General features: G+C 32.6%; 1 protein-coding gene across 7 annotated transcripts in view; it reads right to left on the bottom strand.

The window, feature by feature from the left end:
- Myo6 (myosin VI) overlaps window positions 1-14,687 on the bottom strand; it is a 155,883-nt gene that overhangs the window by 64,458 nt on the left and 76,738 nt on the right. For all 7 annotated transcript variants that reach the window (XM_046430436.2, XM_046430438.2, XM_046430437.2 and 4 more), the window contains 5 exons: window positions 13,721-13,776; window positions 10,819-10,916; window positions 9,971-10,135; window positions 5,845-5,925; window positions 2,548-2,728 (listed from right to left, as the gene is read on the bottom strand). In XM_046430436.2, coding sequence (XP_046286392.1) covers window positions 2,548-2,728; window positions 5,845-5,925; window positions 9,971-10,135; window positions 10,819-10,916; window positions 13,721-13,776 — 581 coding nt within the window. The remainder of the gene's footprint in view (window positions 1-2,547; window positions 2,729-5,844; window positions 5,926-9,970; window positions 10,136-10,818; window positions 10,917-13,720; window positions 13,777-14,687) is intronic.

Below are 14,687 nucleotides of genomic sequence, written 5' to 3'. Positions count from 1 at the left end.
CCTCCCCTCCCCTCCCCTCCCATCTTCTCTCTCTACCCCATCTACTGTAATTCATTTCTCTCTCTTGTTTTTTCCCCTTTTCCCTCACTTCCTCTTATATGCAATTTTGTATAACAATGAGGGTCTCCTTCCTTTACCATGCAATTTCCCTTCTCTCTCTCTTTCCCTCCCCCCTCTCGACCGTGTTTAATGGTGATCTTCTTCTCATGTTCTTCCTCCCTACTCTGTTCTTAGTTGCTCTCCTTATATCAAAGATGACTTTTGGCATTTGTTTTTTAGGGATTGGCTAGCTTCACTTAGCATAATCTGCTCTAGTGCCATCCATTTCCCTGCAAATTCCATGATTTTGTCATTTTTTAGTGCAGAGTAATACTCCATTGTGTATAAATGCCACATTTTTTTATCCATTCATCTATTGAAGGGCATCTAGGTTGGTTCCACAGTCTAGCTATTGTGAATTGTGCTGCTATGAACATCGATGTAGCAGTATCCCTTTAGTACGCTCTTTTAAGGTCTTCAGGGAATAGTCCGAGAAGGGCAATAGCTGGGTCAAATGGTGGTTCCATTCCCAGCTTTCCCAGGAATCTCCATACTGCTTTCCAAATTGGCCACACCAATTTGCAGTCCCATCAGCAATGGACAAGTGTACCCTTTTCCCCACATCCTCGCCAACACTTGTTGTTGTTTGACTTCAGAATGGCTGCCAATCTTACTGGAGTTAGATGGTATCTTAGGGTGGTTTTGATTTGCATTTCTCTGACTGCTAGAGATGATGAGCATTTTTTCATGTACTTGTTGATTGATTGTATGTCCTCCTCTGAGAAGTGTCTGTTCAGGTCCTTGGCCGTTTGTTGATTGGGTTATTTGTTATCTTATTGTTTAATTTTTTGAGTTCTTTGTATACTCTGGATATTAGGGCTCTATCTGAAGTGTGAGGAGTAAAAATTTGTTCCCAGGATGTAGGCTCCCTATTTACCTCTCTTATTGTTTCTCTTGCTGAAAAAAAAACTTTTTAGTTTAAGTAAGTCCCATTTATTGATTCTTGTTATTAACTCTTGTGCTATGGGTGTCCTATTAAGGAATTTGGAGCCCGACCCCACAATATGTAGATCGGAGCCAACTTTTTCTTCTATCAGACACAGAGTCTCTGATTTGATATCAAGCTCCTTGATCCATTTTGGCAAGAGAAAGGGATTCAGTTTCATTTTGTTGCATATGGATTTCCAGTTTTCCCAGCACCATTTGTTGAAGATGCTATCCTTCCTCCATTGCATGCTTTTAGCCCCTTTATCAAATATAAGATAGTTGTAACTTTGTGGATTAGTCTCTGTGTCCTCTATTCTGTACCATTGGTCCACCCGCCTGTTTTGGTACCAGTGCCATGCTGTTTTTGTTACTATTGCTCTGTAGTATAGTTTGAAATCTGGTATCGCTATGCCGCCTGATTCACACTTCCTGCTTAGAGTTGCTTTTGCTATTCTGGGTCTTTTATTTTTCCATATGAATTTCATGATTGCTTTATCTATTTCTACAAGAAATGCCATTAGGATTTTGATTGGCATTGCATTAAACCTATAGAGAACTTTTGGTAATATCACCATTTTGACGATGTTAGTTCTGCCTATCCATGAACAGAGTATATTTTTCCATCTTCTAAGATCTTCTTCTATTTCTCTCTTTAGGGTTCTGTACTTTTCATTGTATAAATCTTTCACCTCTTTTGTTAGGGTGAATCCCAAGTATTTTATTTTTTTTGAGGATATTGTGAATGGGGTGTTTTTCCTCATTTCCATTTCAGAAGTTTTGTCGCTGATATACAGAAATGCCGTTGATTTTATATCCTGACACTTTGCTGAATTCATTTTAGTTCCAGTAGTTTCTTTGTAGACCCTTTTGGGTCTTCTAGGTATAGAATCATGTCGTCCGGAAATAGTGATAATTTAAGTTCAATTTTCATAAGAATGAAAATTTTAGTTTATTTTTGTTTCTCATAAATAAGGTATATAGTGTTAAACTGCCCTGATTAACTGATCCAAGTTTGGATCAATGAACCAGAAAAATTTCAAAAATACTTTAATAGAGGATAGAGAATTAATCTGTTGTTAAAAATGTACCATCATCCAGGAGCGGTGACGCATGCCTGTAATCCCAGTGGCTGGGGAGGCTGAGGCAGGAGAATCTCAAACCAGCCACAGCAAAAGCAAGGCACTAAGCAACTCAGTGAAACCATGTCTCTAAATAAAACAAATTAAGGCTTGGGATGTGGCTCAGGGGAGTGCCCCTGAGTTCAATCCCAGATATAGGAGGGAAAAAAAAAAGTACCATTAGTTAAAATTTTTAACTATGACCCTAGTACTCAGCTGTTAATTTGTTCAAAACAAAGCTCATAATGAAGCATCGCTCATTTGTCAGGTTCACCATGTAACACACTACATTCTAGAAAATTCAAAAAACATGCACCTAAACATTTAGAATGATTTTTGATATGACCAAAAAATAAGAGTAAGTCAATCTAATTGTATGCCCTTAAGGAAAAAAAAAAAAAACCTGAAGTGCTGCCAGTGTCCTCAAAGTCAATGTTTCCAAGATGCAGGACACCCGCGACTACTCGGAACAGATCAAGCTTTTCTTCATCATCCAAACCAATTTTTTTCATGGCAGTGCACATTCTAATAAAATCTCCGTGGTCATCTAAGAGAGGATCTTTCAAGGAACCCGCCTTAAGATACTACAAAACAAGAAATTAATAATTAACTAATCTTCACATTTTTTAAGTAAACCAAAACTATAAAACCAAGTCTATTAATGCAACATATGTCATGCAAAAATAAAATTAGTCAATGAAAAAACTTAAGCATTCTAACACTTATAAAAATTGAATAACTAGGTAAAGTGTATATAATATCTCTTCACTCTTTCTTCCAACTACATGTAAACTACAATTATTTCAATAATAATTTCAATTTAAAAAAGAAATGTTTTATAACTATAATTTCAATTCTAAAGTATTATAATTCTAGGATATTAGATAAAGATAAATTCAATAAAGAAGGAGGGAATATATGTGGTTGAAATTAATCAAAATCTTTAGGTCAAAAAGAATTAAGGTAGTAATGGATATGTTAGTTTGATCTAATTATTCCAGAATGTATACAATATCCAAACATTACATTGCACCCCAATGTGTTTTACAAATATACACAGCTTTTTTTTCAATTAAAAACGAATAAGCAAAAAAAGGTAAAAAGTTGCAATATGTAACCCTGACAATTAGCATGACACTACTTTAGGTTAATTACCATCAATTCACTAAAGTTAAACAGAAGCAAATATCTGGGACAGAGTGATACATGGCTTTAGAAGTATTTTTTTTAACCTTTCTGTATATACACAAGGTACAGTGTATTAAAGCATTAAATGCTTACTTTAGGAATTTATGCAATGACTAAAAACATTTCAGAAAAAAAAAGAAGAGAAAATTTGTTTTTTCTCCTAAAGGAATTTGTATCCAAAGTATTCAATTTGTTAGCACCTACAACAAGCTCAGAAAAAGGGATGAAGAAAGTTAGGCCTGCAGAAGCTAGGAAAAACATAACAGTAACTGGACAAAGAAAAACTGGTCTAGGAATTTTCCAGAACAGAGAATTAAGAAGTTAAAATAAGGAAGCATAATATTAGAATTAATGGCATTAAAAGATGGCTCCAGGAGGTGTATTTTTCTCCAAGGAAATAACTGCTTTTCAGCAGTTTGTCTTTCCACAAAAGTTTTTTAAACATTCAATTATTTGTGAAATTTCTGGAAAATATCTAGAAAATGAAATTCCATTTTACTCTTAAAAAGAAGCAAAGGCAACAATCACATGCAGCAAAAAATTAACAGAAAACACATCATGCAGAATTTTTAGTCTTGCAATTCAATGCTTGCTTCGTTTAAAAACTGTTTCTAATCAAATGGTAATAAACATATTTGCTAAAGGGCAGACTAAAAATACTGCATTTTCCTAGAAATTACACACAGCTGAAAGACATTCAAATGGAATAAGGCAAAGGGTTTAGTCAAAATGATCACCTCATCCTCCTGATAAAGAAGACATAAAAAGCAATTTAAACATATTAATCCATTGTTCACCTTTGTATATTATACACACACATATTATCTCACCCTCCCTCCCTTTCAATAATATAAATAAGATTCTTGACAAACTATATTCATCTAAAAGTGAGTACTTTTTTGTCTCTGGAGAATAAATGATACTCTTTGAAGTGTAAACACCAGTTTTCTTTCAGTTTATTCTGTGACAAAAACCATATCTTTGTAAATAAATAAATATTTTCTTCCTTTAGGACAGCTGAAGCATCCTACAACTACAATATTTTGGCGATATTTTTATAAAAATATAATCTTCTCAAGACAAAGATACCATTATAAATACAATCTTGCTTCTTTAAAGTCCAATCATGGATAAAACATAAAGTTCATGATTTATAATTCAGACATCTATCTAAAATGATATATAAAATGTCAAATTAATAAAAAATTAACTGTATACTCATCTATTTTGAATTCAATAAGGGTAATTTTGTTTTCTGATATTTAATATGAATATGTATTTAAGATATATTTCATCTAACCCAGTTTGAAAGAAGTCAAAATATCTAGTTTATACAAGAATTAGAAATTGATGATAATAAAAACTATTTAAATACTCAATATAAATGTTTTAATAAAATCAGTAAAGGCAATATAAACTAGAACTTATCCTAACTAATCCTAACTTAACTTTCCTAATGTAAGTCCCTTGTATAGACACAACTTAATACCATTTATTACTTAAACACTGCCTATTAAACTTTATAGGTCTTCAAATTAAAGATTAAATGTTTTTAAAACAGTACTTAATGGTATAATTATAACTAATTACTCTTAGAAATATTATAATGATTTAGAGAGGCCAATATACAAAACTTTATTTATTTATTTAGGTACACCAGGAATTGAAGCCAGGAGCACTTAACCACTGAGCTACATCCCCAGCCCTTTTTTTATTTTTTATTTTGAGACAGAGTCTCACTAAGTTACTTAGAACCTCACTAAGTTGCTAAGGCTGGCCTCAAACTTGTGATCCTCTTGCCTCAGCCTCCCAAATTGCTAGAATTACAGGTGTGTGCCAGAATCCAGTTTAAAACTTAATATATTTTAGAAATAAGCTATTTTAAAGAGAAGTGCTATTAATATGTAAACATACTTTCACATGAATGCTTAGTCTATTGTCTACTTCAAACCTTAATTCAAACCTTGTACCTAATTCAAGGTACAAACCTGGTACCTAATTCAAACCTTAAAGTAGATAATAAATTAAAAATATATACTTTGTACTTAATCCTAAAAAGGTAATATGAGAAAAAGTTTCAAAAGTGCTAAAAGACAACAATTCTTAGCAATTTAAAACTATCATACTTGGAAAAGAGGAGGAGGAAAGCAGTGTCCTGAGTCCCTTGAACTAGAAGCTGTGGCTTCTGTAGATATCAACAGAGCTATAAAGTTCAGCACACTAAAAGAATGAGTACTTAAGTTTTTTGAAACATAAGTCTAAAAGTAAGAAATCTTATTTGGGCTCCTAATTTAAAAATATAACTTGCAGCATCATTTTTTTAAATATTTATTTTTTAGTTGTAGTTGGACACAATATCTTTATTTTATTTATTTATTTTTATGTGGTGCTGAGGATCAAACCAAGGGCCTCACACATGCTAGATGAGCACTCTACCACTGAGCCACAACCCCAGCACAGCATGATTGTTTTTTGGCATTAAAATTTTAATTAAAAAAATAGTTTACTATACCTCAGGACTTCTGCGGTTCTGTAAAATCTGTTTGTCAGTTTCTTTGTTAGCAAAGTATCTAGTACAGCCTCGGTTTAAATACTATAATAAAAGAAATATAAAACAGAATTAATATATACAACCCACAGGGAAACAAAAAAATAACATCAAACAGGACTAACCATGAAGAACTTCTAAACATAAATTGAGTATTGTGTAATTCCTCAATTAAATTAGTACTTCAATATTTTATATTTTTTACTACTTCTCTACCAAGAATATTAAAAACTCCCAATCCCTGGAATAGATTAAATAAAATTATTAAAGTAAAAAACCAATACTATGTTTTTATTTTATTTATTCTAATTTGCTATATATGACAGCAGAATACAATTCAATTCATATTACACAAATAGAGCACAATTTTTCATGTCTCTGGTTGTACACAAAGTAGAGTCACACCATTCGTATTTTCATACTCGTACTTAGGGTAATGATGTCTATCATTCCACCGTCTTTCCTACCCTCATAAACCCTTCCTTTCCTTTCTTCACACTGCCTCCCCATCCCCATTATGAATCAGCATTCTTATATGAGAGAAAACATTCGGCATTTGGTTTTTTGGGATTGGCTTACTTCACTTAGCAAATGTGTTATGTGTGTATACACACATACACACACACACAATGGAATATTACTCAGCATTAAGAGAGAATAAAATCATGGCATTTGCAGGTAAATGGATGAAGTTGGAGATTTTTTTTATTTTTAAAAGGCAATTGTATACATTCTCAGTATTGAATATCTCCCCCCTCCACAGTTGTGGTGCTGGGGATTGAATTCAATGCCTCAAGTGCAATACTACTGAGCTACATCCCAGTCAATTATCTCTTTAAAATACGATTTATAACATTACTACTACAAGTAATAATGAAAATCACCCACCTGCTAAACACATGAGATCTCAAATAACATATTATAGCTTAATATTTTAAGTGTCATTCTGAATAATTATGAAATACTATCCTTATTTTCTTAATTTCTGATTTTTTTAAATATTTTTTTTAGTTGTAGATAGACACAATATCTTTATTTATTTGTTTTTATGTGGTGCTGGGAATTGAACCCAGGGTCTCATGCATGCAAGGCAAGCACTCTACCACTAAGCTACAACCCCAGCCCTAATTTCTGATTTTTAAACTCAGTTCTTCAAAACATGACTTTCACATTTACTGAAAGTTAACAGTGACTATATATAAAATTACAATATTTACTTTATGGATCAAATAATTTCAGCTTTTCTTCTCTCAATGATTTATACTACTTCTCAGAAACACTACAAAGTTAATAAGAGCTTTCAAAACAGAATAAAGGATGAAGTTGGACAAAAACAGAGGTTAAACACCTCTAATCCAAAAATTCCAAATCTAAAATGCTCCAAAATTTAGAGTTCCAGGTTTGGAGCATTTTATATTTTGGATTTGGGATTTTCAAACTTGTGGTGTTCACTTGATAAAGTCTATGCAAATATTCCAAAATCCAAGAAATTCTGAGATCTGAAATACTTCTGGTTCCAAAGCATTTAAGATAAGAGATACTTAATTTGAAATATATTCACCTCAAAGAAAATCTCTTACATTTAAAAGGAGGTCCATTAGATAGTACAACAGGATGAAAAAAGTTTATAAGGAAGTCCATAAGAAAAACAACAGGATGAAAAATAGTTTAAAACATTTCAGCTTTTCTTAAATTAGGTTACTATAATTCCATTATACCATGGCATGAATTACAAGACAAATATACCACATATATTCACCAAGAAAAATGTATAGTGAATTTGAATGTTTTAGGGGGATAAATTGATATTTTAGATGATCAATGTACCTATTTCCCTCTGTTATAAGTAAACATTAACATACTCCAAAATCGGACAATGATTACAGTTTCTTCTTCTACCCTTGAAGGGAAAAGGGATAATGCTGAAACATTTTTAATTGACTATTTCAAAAAAAAAGTTATTTCACTTAATAGAATGGCAATGTAAACATATAGAGCCCAAACAAATATTCTCATTGCTACATGGTGCTTTATCTCCCCACTTCAATTTTTTGGTCAAGTTTTTGGCTTACAGACAGTTGGACATAAGACTAAAGGGGCTGGATATGTAGGTCTGTGTCCAACACTTGCCTAGCATGAGCAAGGCCCTTGGTTTGATTCCCAAGACTGCAAAAAAATTTAAAACGTAAGAATGATAATTGTTTCTTCTACTTTTTCTATAATTAGAAAGCTGTAACTATCCTGCCATCCATTCTCATTCTATCCAAGCTTTCTTCATATTCAAGCATCTTTGCATGACTATAGCAAAAATATTTTAAAAGTTTTAATAAAGAGAGCTTTTCAAACCTTTTATTTTTTAAAATACATGTATAGTTAATACAAATGTTTTCAAATAGGTGTATCTCTACAATTCCTTATGTACACAAATTGGATAAAATAATGACAAAAAATTCAACAATTTTGGATGTGTTTGGTTTATCAGTTATAACTAAAGGACTTAACTAGAAAAACCTGATGAAATTACTGAGACAGTGTCAAGTCACTTCAAAGCAAAATTATTTGGGGAAGACAGAGAAGTATTTGTATGAAGATATACATGAGAGGAAGCACAAACTGTCTAATTTTCCACTAAAGCCCTTTATAGCTCTTCGGCCTCCCTCCTACCACTACTTTCTGCCTTATTCTTTATGATGCTTCTTGCTTTTGCTTATCTTCTTCCATCTTTCTTCATTTAAACACTTGGAAAATCCTTCCATTAAGTCTTGCAAAATCCCCAGGTCACTAAAGCATTCTATGTCTATTTTCTTATTATTCAACTTATCAGTCAGATTATGTGTCTCCCATCACATTCACAGTTGCTTGGTAACAGGTACTGTTTCTCATTTAAAATTTTTAATCCTGGCACATTACCTAACATCCAATGGGCAAGCAATAAATATAAATGTTGTTGAATTAAAGAATATAATCATATGTCCTTTATTACTATTAATTCAGTGATCAAACTTTTTACAGATAAGTCAAAGGCAACTAACTTGAAAGCTAGTGTTACAAAACTATTATAAATTTCTAATTGAGCTTAAATTAATGTGGGGTTTAACTTCTATCCTTTTACCTATTACATTATGTACCCTCTCTATATATACAGGATAAGTATCCCTTATCTGAAATACTTGGGAAAGTGTTGTTTTGAAGTTCTTGTGTTTTTTTGTTTTTTTGTTTTGTTTTTTGTTTTTAATTTTGGAGTATTTGCAGACTTTCCACCTGAATATCCCTAATCCAAAAATATATCCCTAGATTTGGGATTCAGATTAGGGATGTTCAACCTGTATTATAAACTCAATATAACCCTCAATAAAGATCTCTCAGGGGCTGGGGCTGTGGCTTAGTGATAGAGCGCTTGCCTGGCACATGTGAGGGACTGCATTCAATCCTCAGCACCACATAAAAGTAAAATAAAGGTACTGTGTTTTATATAACTTTTTTTTAAAGATCTCCTTAGTGACTGGGGTTGCAGCTCAGTGGTAAAGTGCTCGCCTAGCATGCAAGAGGCACTGGGTTCAATCCTCAGCACCACATAAATGTAAAATGAAGATATTGTGTCCACCTATAACTTAAGAATAAATATTTTTAAAAAAAGATCTCCTTAGTACAGAAATTATTCTAATACATTATATAGTTGTTCTTCAGCATTTGTGGGAGATTGGTTCCTTTACTCCTACAGATATAGAATAGCAAAATCTTCAGGTGTTCAAGTCCCTTACACAAAATGGAACAGTATTTATATAAAACCTATACATATAGTCTCATATATTTTAAATCATCTATATATTACTTATAATACTTAAAGCAAATGCTATGTTACACTTTATTGTTTAGGGAATAATGACAAGGAAAAGACACAATTTTTTTTTCACTCTGACTAGTTTAAATTCAGTTGGTTGAAGCACATAAATGTAGACGGTAAACTATATTTTATTTAATGTAGTTATACACATGCAAAACTAGATGCAAAATTCACTAAAATAAGTTTTATAATGGAAGACAATTCAATTTGCAAAAATGGTATGAAATTTATTTTCTTCCAACCTACCCGAAAATTATCTGGGGAGCTCAAATGAAGTTTTTCCCTAATGTCTTCAGAGGCACCAGCACACAATCTATAAAAGATATGATAATTCCTTTCCTCTTTGCCTTGAACACAGATCCTAGATTTCTCTAGAAGATAATGTGAAACAAATCCTCCAACAACTGAACTCTAAAAAACAAAAGACAGAAAATATATTTTTTTCATTTAAAGTCTTAAACTATAATTTAACAAGGTTAAATCAATCTTTTCTAATAAACATTTGTCTATCAAAGGGTATAATATGCATCAAATACAAGGAGAAAACAAATAACTAAATGTAAGCTTAGAATATCTGTGGAGGTCATTGTTCATTTTAAACATCTCCATTAAGTCTTTTCCCAGACCCTTCTAAATTTTGAGCCTCTATAGAATCAGAATTGACTGTGCCTTGTACCTCAATAAAAGAAATAGAAGACAGGAGTCCGAGATTCCAAACATGAAGAATTCTTAAGGAGATGAAAATACTAATTACCCTAATTTGATCAGTGCACACTGTACAGGTGTTGAAATATCACTGTATCTCATAGATAGGTACAATTACTACATGTTAAAGCAACAACAAAAGAATAAATTATCGGGGGGGAATACTAAATATGAAATTATGTTTGATGATGCAAATCCAATGTTTACATTATAAACCTGAAAAGAGCTTTTGGATAGTCACAGTGAATATATGTATTTTCCTAGCTGAAGTAACAAAGAAACTTACAGGGATTTACCGTAAGTGCAAGTACAACACTAATTCTTCACAAACCTTGTATTTTTCACAAATATTCCCCAAACATATTATCCCAAAAGTCACTTTCACTTACCTTTTCATTGAAATGTATTTCTACAAATTTTCCAAATCGACTGCTATTATTATTGCGAACAGTCTTTGCATTTCCAAAGGCTTCTAAAAGAGGATTAGCTATTGAGAAATAAAATGACATATCCCATCAAAAAATGAGCATGAAGAAAAGCTACAAAACAATATGCACAGTATGACTCTTTAGAAAAAGTACAAGAGAAAATCCTCTCAGAAATATTAACATGGAGGAATTACCAGGTAATGTCAAATTCCACAAATATTTAATGATCACTCAACCCACTATGTTCAGATATTACTCAAGTGCATAAGATAGAAAAATTTCTCAAAGTACATAAAAAGAAAATATCAATGTTATGGGAAAGACTAAATTTCAAAGTTACTAAGATAAAATTTACAAGTCAACTTTAAAAATTACCCCTAAAATGTTCAAGGTTTAACAAGTACTTCAGCACCACAAGAGATTTTATTATAACAGAGAGCAAAGCTCTTGTGACAAAATAATAGGCAAGAAGTTATTACTTGACTTACACTTCTAAAATATTTTATATATTATTATTACTTGTAAGTTAAAAATTTGACATAAAGGGCTAGGGCTATAACTCAGTGGCAGAGCACTTGCCTAGCATGTGCGAGGCACTGGGTTTGATCCTCAGCACAGCATTAAAAAATAAACAAATAAAATAAAGGCATGCTGACATCTACAACTACAAAATTTTTTATTTTTTTACATGCATATCCAACAGAATTTAACAAATTAAAAAGAGACTTTTGGGCTGGGGTTGTAGCTCAGTGGTAGGGCACTTGCCCTGCATGTGTGAGGCACTGGGTTTGATTGTCAACACCGTCCGTCAACAATTAAAAATATACGTATATTTTTTAAAAAGAGACTTTACAGTAAAAAAAGACTTTACAAAATTTGGGGATGTGGCTCAAGTGGTAGCACGCTTGCCTAGCATGCATGAGGCCCTGGATTTGATTCTCAGCACCACATAAAAAAATAAATAAAATAAAGATATTGTGTCTACCTAAAACTTTAAAAAGGCTTTCAGAATAATAGTTTTTAAAATCCTTATAAACATATGGAACATTTTATGATGATTTTATAATCATACACCCATATCATGAGTAATAGAATCTATTCTTGCATTCATCAGTATCTCAATTATAAACACACCAGATTAGTATTAATCTTACATATTTTTATCAACAACCTCAAATTGCTTCATAATATTTGTTAGAATATTTCTTATGAAGTCTTTCAAAGTTCATTTTCTTATTCTGACCAGCAGAAAGCAAAACTAGCCTCCAAACCCTTTTAAAGATCATTCCCTAGCCATTTCACTTCCCAAATAAATAGAAAACCACTAAAACTAAAAGAAATATTAACATATATCCTCACTTTTCAGAAAGGCAAGAGAACTGAGGCCAACAAGGCCAACCAACTCTCAAAAGGTCAGATGATTGCAATTGACAAGGGGGATTAGACTACAGGTCTCCCCAACTCCTTTACTAATGATCTACTAAAAACTTAAAGTAAATTTTAACATAAATAAAATATCTCCAAACAGGATAAAAACCCCCCCATCAGAAAATTATATTTATGCTACTAATAATATATTCATCCCCAAACCAACAACCAAATTTCCATTAAAGAAGGCATCAAAGCTTTCTATAATCACCCAGTTACAATATGATCTTCCATTTTGTAATAGCAGTTCCCAATTTTTCTTAACAACATACAACATACTACACAGTATATTACCATGAGAAAAACCTGGGCTTATATCCAATTTTCAAGTAGGTCTGCATCTCAAGGGAATAATTAATTTAACTCAATAATTAGTTTTTTATTAAGTTAATCCATGATTTGTTCTTTATTTATTCAACGTTTTAAAGGTAATACTTACCGAGAAGGGAGAAATGACAAAGGGGAAAGGAGAAAGTATTCAGAAAGCCCTAAAACACCTCCAAGACCTACAAGAAGACCCACATGACTAAGGCAAAAGGAGTCAAGACTCAATATGAGGTCAGAGGGTTAAGAGCCAGGCAACACAGCACAGTAGGAGATACTAGAGCTTTAGAGTGTCATCATGAGAACAATATAAAGCTGTTACAAGATTTAAAGGTCCCTCCTGCTTCCATACAGGGACTAGATTAAGAAGAAGGAGGAATGTTAAGTGAGGAGACCAAACAGGATCCACAGTGCAGGCGCTGGGTACAGATTCGACATGATGGTGGCCTAGACCAAGTCTCAAAATTGAGGCACAAGAAGCATTCTAAGGAGTATGCAAACATGGACAGCTTAAGGAAATCAGTCCACACACTTGTCATCTTTTTTTTTTAATATTTTGTTTTAGTTGTAGTTGGACACAATACCTTTATTTTTTATTTTATTTATTTAATTTTTTTATGTGGTGCTGAGGATCGAACCCAGTGCCCTGCACATGCCAGGCAAGCGCTCTACCGCTGAGCCACAACCCAGCGGCCCCCACTCTTGTCTTCTAAGAGAATGCTTTCATTATAATAATTTTCCTCAAAAAAGTGCCCTAAAAACAAATAACTTTTCTTCTCTTCTTTATAGAAAAACAAGGTCAAGAAAACAAACAGGAAGCCAGAGTTCCCTCTATTTCTTACATTCATTTGCCAATATTTATACTATGTGCCAAGTACTATTCTAGGAGTTTATAAAGTAAAACAAATCTCTGCCTTCTTATTGCTTAATGTGGGATATGGACATAGGAAGAGACAATAGACATTAAGTCAATGAGAATATGACATATGAGTAAAGATCTTTTGGAGATGAGAGTTTTTTGCATCTCTGGGAAAAGAACATTCCAAACCATTGAAAGGATTCTAATAAGTTAATTTCAGTAAATGCTTAACAACAGAAAAATTAACAATACCTTCAACAATTCTTTCATCAATATCTTGACCTGTTCCATAGGATTCAGTCAGGTATCTATTTACAATATAGAATACAAAATTCAGATGACAATAATATTGCATATGATATATTTATAAATTCACTATTATTTATACATGTAACTGAAACCTGAATCATCATTACAACTTTTAAAAATTACAAATTTATGCTCAAATGCAACCATTTTTTTGGGGGGGGTGGGTTTGGGGGATTGAACTCAGGGGCACTAGACCACTGAGAGTCAAATCCCCAGTCCTAGTTTGTATTTTATTTAGAGACAGGATCTTGCTGAGTTGCTTAGCACCTTACTTTTGCTGAGTCTGGCTTTGAATTCACAATCCTCCTGTCTCAGCCTCCTGAGCCACTGGGATTGCAGATGTGCACCACCCCACCTTTCGCAACCATGTTCTTACAGCTTCAAATTTATTTAAAATTTGATTTGGATTGCCTTGAATGTTTAAACCAGCGTTATTTTTTAAGCTGTTTTTAGAAATATTCTGATTTTAATCAATCACTTGATTTAAATATATAACATATTTCATATGGCAGTATTCATCAACAACATGAGATTCACAGCCTTTTGTTACTGCCTATTAATTCAACATTATGGCTACAGAAAATAAGGCAATCTGCAGTTGAACAAGGCAAAGTTCTCAATCTTTGAGCTGTTACATGAAAAGAAGACACAATGAAACAACTATTTACTTAGCACCTTTCCAAACAAAGAGCAATCCTTATTTACAGTGTAAGTGTACATTATAAGTACGGTTCCTTAGCTTTTTGTTTATTTTCCTACATTAACCATAGACCCACCATATGACTATCATATTCAGGAGAGAAAGAATAAGAAATTGAACCACTTACAAGAGTATAGAGAAGCATTTATTTAATGAGAATGGCATATCTATAACAGGCATTAACAAATTCTTCAACTTGTTTTACATAAA

The sequence above is a fragment of the Marmota monax genome, unplaced genomic scaffold, assembly GCF_021218885.2.
Source record: "Marmota monax isolate L192 unplaced genomic scaffold, Marmota_monax_Labrador192_F-V1.1 WCK01_AAM20220418_F8-fsc00227, whole genome shotgun sequence".
Classification (NCBI taxonomy): Eukaryota; Metazoa; Chordata; class Mammalia; order Rodentia; family Sciuridae; genus Marmota; species Marmota monax.
This window is presented reverse-complemented; position numbering and strand designations above follow the sequence as displayed.